This window comes from Clupea harengus, chromosome 25 (assembly GCF_900700415.2).
Source record: "Clupea harengus chromosome 25, Ch_v2.0.2, whole genome shotgun sequence".
Lineage (NCBI taxonomy): Eukaryota > Metazoa > Chordata > Actinopteri > Clupeiformes > Clupeidae > Clupea > Clupea harengus.
Window position 1 is genome coordinate 8910104 of NC_045176.1, and position 7500 is coordinate 8917603.

General features: G+C 48.2%; 1 protein-coding gene across 3 annotated transcripts in view; it reads right to left on the reverse strand.

Moving 5' to 3' along the window:
- dlgap1a (discs, large (Drosophila) homolog-associated protein 1a) overlaps positions 1 to 7500 on the reverse strand; it is an 82070-nt gene that overhangs the window by 6657 nt on the left and 67913 nt on the right. For all 3 annotated transcript variants that reach the window (XM_031563022.2, XM_031563023.2, XM_031563021.2), the window contains exon 7: positions 419 to 942. In XM_031563022.2, coding sequence (XP_031418882.1) covers positions 419 to 942 — 524 coding nt within the window. The remainder of the gene's footprint in view (positions 1 to 418; positions 943 to 7500) is intronic.

Here is a 7500-nt window from a genome sequence, read left to right on the forward strand (position 1 = left end):
GGCTGTTTCAGGAGCCTTCTACCCACCACGCTTCCAAGAAGCATTACCCATTTCATGAAATATGTCAAATGATCAATCAGAGGCACTTTCCCGTTGTTTCCTTTCAAATCCAGTCCCTCATCTACCCCTCTCACTTACACTTCAGCCACACTAAAGACGCCTGCGTTTCAAAGTGACAAACATAAATGCATGTGTCTACAGAGAGCACTGTGCTACTGGAGGGGCAATTACTCCACTCAATGGCACAGCTCAGTTTTAGAATGATAATATAAGCTTATATATGTCCTTAAGCTGTTACCTAACGGTTATGTTCCTATACAGGCAAATAAAAAAAGGCACTACCTGAAATGAATGTTTCAATTAGAGAAGAACAAAAATCCACCCCCCCCCCTGTCTGTCCGTCTGTCCAGGCTCTCACCTGGATGCCGATAGAAAGGCAGCGGCTCCTGCGCAGGGCCTCGCGGCGCGTCTCCTCCGCGGTGGGCAGCAGCTGGGGCAGCGAGGCCAGCGTGATGGCGGGCCCGGCGTCGGTCCCGATGGTGAGGGCGGGTATGGCGGCGTGGGACGAGGTGGCGGAGGTGCAGGCGCTGGAGACGGCCAGGGTGAAGGCCACGGCGCTGCTGCTGACGTGCTGGCTGGCCGGCCCGTGGATCTGGGCGTTGGCGGCCTCGATGGCGGCGGTCAGCGCCTTCATGCTGTCGATGCTCTCCGTGGAGTTGCTGAGGCCCGAGTGCAGCACCCGGCCGTCGCCGCTGCCGCCGCCGCCGCCACCCGCCCCGCCCCGCGGCCCCACGCTGCCCTCCATGTAGGCGTCCTGCGCCGACTCGGTGCTGCTCTGCGCCGTGATGGAGATGAACGGCTTGGTGGAGGTGGTGGTGGTGGTGGTGGTGCGCGGCGGCACCGGCGGAGGCGTCTTCTTGTAGGTGGTGATGCAGGACGACACTGCAGGCGGACACAGACAGAATGTCAGGGTGGAATTTAGCCGTCCTCTCTATGAGCCTGCGTCTCAGCTGCTAGAGAAAGATGCTCACAACACCAGGATCATGGGAGCACCTACACACATGTAGATCTGTGCTGTAAGTCACTTTGGATAGAAGCGTCTGCTGAATCAATGGAATGTAAATGTGGAATGTGTGTGTGTGAAACAGTGGAGGTGTGCTGGAGTGTGACGCAGCAGGGTGACGGGGGGGAGAACACGGGATGACTCAGAGCCGGCGAGGAGTCAGACTGTGGCCCACGCAGACGCCCCTCCACCATGCGCTGGAGGAGTAATTACACACACTTCACATCACTGTACATTCAGCATCCATTTGAATAAGGATGAAAAAAAGTTTGTCCAACTATACTGGGGACAGAGACTGGGACGATGAATCACCAGGTTCCAGGTCCTCCGGGGTGATCTTCGATTACTCACTTCCCCATATTTATCCTGTCGGGCTACGTGTATAGGATGACAACGCACATGCATTGCATATAGTGTGAAACCTACATCACTGTATTCTCCCAAACTCTAACTGGGCAGGTAGATTTCCTTTCAAACGCTACCCTGTGACAACGCTAGAACGCAGAGCGCATATAATGCGACTGGTGCAGCAGCGGGAGGCTGCAGTGCAATGCAGTGCTCTCGGAGCAGAGCAGAGCAGAGAAGAGAAGAGGAGAGAAGAGAAGAGCAGAGAAGAGCCGAGACGAGCAGAGAAGAGCAGAGCAGAGCAGAGCCGAGCAGAGCAGAGCAGACGCAGTAAATGAGCAGCGGCGCTATCTGACAGGGACACCTTAGCGTGGGTCCGCGCCGCGCGTTCTCCCAGGCCTTATCTCTGCTGCTCTGCTACTGTTGTTCGCACAGCTGAGTCACTTCAGCAACCGGTGGCCTCGTAGGTGGGAGAGGCCAGACTAAATATGAGATCATCCCCATGAAGTGTGTCTGGCCACCAGTCAGGTAAGGAAACAGTGTGTGTGTGTGTGTGTGTGTGCGTGTGTGCGTGTGTGTGTGTGTGTGTGTGTGTGTGTGTGTGTGTGTGTGTGTGTGTGTGTGTGTGTCTGTGTGTGTGTGTGTGTGCGTGTGTGCGTGTGTGTGTGTGTCTGTGTGTGAATTAGCAAAGGAAAAAGAGTGTGCTTATGCCTAAGAGAATGTGCCCATATTTTGCGGGATTGTGTGTCTATATAAATACATACTCATGCATTAATACATGTATTTACAGAGAGAGAGAGAAAGAGATAGAGGGAGAGAGAGGGAGAGAGACAGAGGGAGTGAGAGAGAGAGGGAGAGAGACAGAGGGGGAGAGAGAGAGAGAGAGGGAGAGAGACAGAGGGAGAGAGAGAGAGAGAGAGAGAATGGGACAGTAGTCACTGAGTCACTGAAGCGTGTCCACTCGTCACACTCATCGCACAGAGTAGGATGATCACATGCCCAGAGCAGAGCAGGCTAGCAGAATCCTTACAACAGTGCTGACACTCCCCCATAAGACACACACGCACACACACACACACACACTCCCCCATAAGACACACACGCACACACACACACACACACACTCCCACTGTCTCTCACAGCCTTCCCTAAAAGGCTCTCTCTCTGTCTCTCTCCCTCTCTCTCACACACACACAGACACACGAGCACACACACACACACACACACACACACACACACACACACACACACAAGCACACGCACACACACACACACACACACACATGAAGGACAAAAGCTGTGACAGCAGGGTCTTTTTTATGTGAAAACTGGGTCACAGTATTGTATGATAAAAAAAAGCCAACAACGAGAGAGAAGAGATGGAATCACTGACATAAAACAGCATATGCAAAAAAGGCTTTGTACTGAGAAACAGCAGTCACATCGGTGCGACTATCGGAACTATCTTGGTACGCCAGAGATAAAAAAACAAGAAAAAGGGTCCTTCTGAGGCCCGGAGTTCTGATCTCTCACAACACTTTCCCTGACAAAGCGTCAAGGCAGGCAAGTGGAATTGATTCACTCAAGCTGTGAGATGAGATCCTGTCAGGAGAGACCTACGCTGAGTTCAGCCTTGGAAAGGCAGCCGACCACATGGGCTGAACAGAGAGAGAGAGAGAGAGAGAGAGAGAGAGAGAGAGTGAGAAATAGAGTGTGTGTGAGAGAGAGAGAGAGAGAGAGAATAAAACAAACAGATATCCTGCTCCTTCTGGCTGTGAGCCCAATGCTGTCTGCTTTGACTGCTGGTTAGGGGGGGAACTGCCTGAGCAGCAGTTGTGGATGGGCTTGTATCCCTTCGAGCCACAACAGTACATCAAAGCACATAAAACATACACTCACATGCCTGCAGATACATACATACACACACATATGTACACACTGACTCACCCAGAACACATGCACCTGCACACACACGCAAACACACGCACACACACACACACGCGCACACACACACACACACACACACACACACACACACAAACACACCCACGCACGCCCACACACGCACACACACACACACACAGCTGATGTGAGGACCTCTGGACCCTATTTATGAAGCCATCTGTGTGACTGTTTAGCCCACAGAGGTAGGGAAACCTCAAAGCAGTCCCGGCAGCCGAGGTAAGAGCTCTGAGCATCACACAGTGGAGCCTTATGGAGAATGGCCCACAGGGGAGTTCACTCATGTTTACACTCGGCAATGCGGTCATGACACACATCGCGCACGCTCACACACACAAACAGACACACACACACACACACACACGCAGAAACACACACACATACACACACGCTCACACACACAAACAGACACACACACACACACACACACACACACACACACACACGCAGAAACACACACACATACACACACGCACACACACACACAAGCAGACACAGACAAACATGAGAGGGCACACGCGCGCACACCCACACACAAACAAAAGGCGATTTTCGGGGCTGTTGTCATGGATGACTGAGTGTGTGAGTGTGGGGCTAACTGTTTCACTCAGAGACTCTGTGTGTCTTTGGAATGACTGCTCATTGGCATCCTATGTAACCCCATCTAGCTCTGAATGCTCTGAGAAACCGGAGACAGGTGCCCTGCTCTCGTAGGTTCAAACTACCCTTTTACCTGTTGCTAGCAGCTATAGCCATTACAGGTCTGAGCCACTTTAAACTATTGAAAGACCTCATGAACATGTGTATCCACAAAATATAAATGACCAAAATCATCAGTTTTATGTGTACTAATCTATAACTATTTATCTACTAAATCTACTATTTATTTACTAGTCAATCTGTCAACCTTCAAATTCCCAGTCTCCCTACAAGTCCTGTTTATAATATCTCATTTGGTACACACTTCATCTGCCTTTGCCGCCAGAGAGTCCTTCAGATCTATTAGGCCTCTGCAAATGCATCATGCACATTTCTGCTCAACGCAATCAAACCAGATAAACCTGTCTTTTTATGTGTATGTAACCACAGCAACATGGTTCAGTATTAACAAAAATAGTGAGGAATTATGAGGAATCATTTGCTAATTTGTATTTAAATCTCATTTAAACCTTCAACCCTCTAATTTCATCCCCCTTTAGTGTTGGAAAATGCTAGCTAGATGAAATTGATTCTTATGCCATCCTATAGGATCACATTAGATATGATGAGTCAAATATTGTATACTTATATAAGATCCAAACTAGTAATTGCTTTTGACCCACCAAGCTTTGTTGTCAATGCAAAACAAGTGGCTCCCTTCCGTACAAGCCCTGAGCATATCATTGTGGTGCATGAGTTGCCTACTCTTTTACTGCGGGTGCAGCCTCCCTCTGAAACAACGAGTGTCACATGAGTCCCTCTAGTGGTTTACTTGCAGTACCGCAGTTACTGACTCCTCCAATCGAAGATGTTTGGCAGCAGCAAGATGCCGTGCCTAATTTCTTACATAAATCTGACGTACTTCATGAGCTCACTGGAGGACTTCAGACAGATGGATTTGTTTTCTGCCTAACTGTTTTGTCAATTCAAACCATGACAACCTGCTGCACAAACGTCAGTGCAAGATGACTCAGCGATGGCTAAGTGCCCACGACAGAGAAGCCCAAATAAGTCAAACACTCAATAAGTCAACACTCTACTCAGTCGCGTTTTACAAACAACAACAGACATCTTCACAAGAAACCGTCATGTAGACGTCTTCCCACCTAAAAATAAGATACCTATGTGCCGTCACTACATAATAAGAGCTTTATACATGCTAAGAGACTTGATATACTGTAGGTACACAGAGCTTTATACATGATACGAGACTTGATATACTGCAGGTACACGCAGCTTCATACCGATCATTAGAATAGCATCACAGATGATTGAGGTCTGACTCAAAGGTAGACCACAAAAGGGTCTTTACAACAGCATTGAATGAGAAATATTTCCAGGAAATGTAAAAATAGTCCCCCTCCTGTGCAGTTAAATGCGCTCTGTGGTTAGTCTGCTCAGTGGTCGTCGGCCCACTCACAGACACATACTGAGACTCTGATGCATACTGCTCACTTAGCTGCCAACACTGAAGGGTTGTGTCAGGAGCACTCTCACTGGCTGCCCGTGATGTCATTCACAGCAATGTGGCAGTCTCTCTTTCTCGCCCACATTTTACAATTAATCATTCCTTCTCCCTTCTGCTTTCCTTCTGTCGTTTTACCAATGCAGTGACTGTGCTAACTTTGAGTGATCTTTCACTCTCTCACTCTCTCTCTCACTCTCTCTTTCAATCTCTCTCTTTCCTTCTCTCTCACTCTGACGTGAGAGTTTTGGCATCTCTGGACGGTCGACCCTGAACCTTACAGGACAAAGTGAATCATGCTGTCAAGACTGGACAGCCAGATTTCACCCCACCTCTATTTCAGTGGCAGACCATTCTGTGTCCAGGCCCTAACACCAACCCTGCCAGTCCATTTCAATGGCAGACCATTCTGTGTCCAGGCCCTAACACCAACCCTGCCAGTCTATTTCAGTGGCAGACCATTCTGTGCCCGGCCCTAACACCAACCCTGCCAGCGGGACGAAGAATCCACAGTCAAGCAGAACCCTCCTCTGTTGGGGCATTTGGTGCGCACAGGCGACTATTTTAAAGGATTGAGTCCACGAGAAACAATTGTGACAAATATTATTCAGTCAAGCTACGTAATACTACGTAACCAATCCGGAGGGATCACGCTAAAGGGAATGGGGCTTAATGGATCAGTGTCACAATGACTGTTGTTTAGTCTATATAAGTAACATAAGTGATTTTAGTGGCCTTAAAGACACAAAACTGCGTTCTAATTATTCTAAGGTAAGACCCAAGAGACACCAATGAAAACTCACGGTCCCTGGGACCCAAGAGAGGCAATTAACCTGAACCACTCGTGCACCAGCTTTGGGATAAAGGTCAACTGTAATCCAAGCCGTGGATGCCCCTGAGACGACGGTAGCCGCCGACCTCTGGGATATTATTACAATACATTTACAGACATTAGCACAGTGCACTCCAATTACTGCACCGGCTCCAAACTGGCACGTGCATCACAGAGTATTACCCTAGTTAACCTGTAGATGATCACAGTGTATTACCCTAGTTAACCTGTAGATGTAGATGATCACAGTGTATTACCCTAGTTAACCTGTAGATGATCACAGTGTATTACCCTAGTTAACCTGTAGATGATCACAGTGTATTACGTTAGCTAACCTGTAGATGTAGATGATCACAGTGTATTACCCTAGTTAACCTGTAGATGTAGATGATCACAGTGTATTACCCTAGTTAACCTGTAGATGTAGATGATCACAGAGTATTACCCTAGTTAACCTGTAGATGATCACAGTGTATTACCCTAGTTAACCTGTAGATGTAGATGATCACAGTGTATTACCCTAGTTAACCTGTAGATGATCACAGTGTATTACCTTAGTTAACCTGTAGATGTAGATGAACACAAGTCCAGTGCATTTCTCAGTAGTGTCAAACTCATCACTTCAGTTTAAAACTGACAAACCAGCAAACTTCAATCCTGGCCTGTAGTCCAGTCCCTCACAGTTCATATTGATTCATTAGTTCATATAGTAGTCGTTCATAGAGTGGTAGTTCATAGTTATCAGCGTCGGCCTACAGGCTCCTTCAAAAACGACACCACAAAAAAGAAGAGACAAGAAGAGTGGAGGAGACCGCCTTTAACTCCTTAAACCCTCTGACACGTGTAATATACTGCTAATCCTTCCCAGACATGACGTATTCAGAGCCGACATGCAGCTCTGACATCAGTTCGTAATGAGGATTTGTTCAGTACGGTACATGAGCCTATGGAACATGACACATGACTGTGGCGCTTCAGAGTAGGGACAGTAAAATGGAGTGAGATATGTATGAAAAACATTCTGGGGAATGTATTGAAGTCTCTTGTGTGAGAGTGTGTGTGTGTGTGTGTGTGTGAGAGAGGGAGAGTGTGTATGTGAGTGTGTGTGAGTGAGAGAGTGTGTGTGTGTGTGAG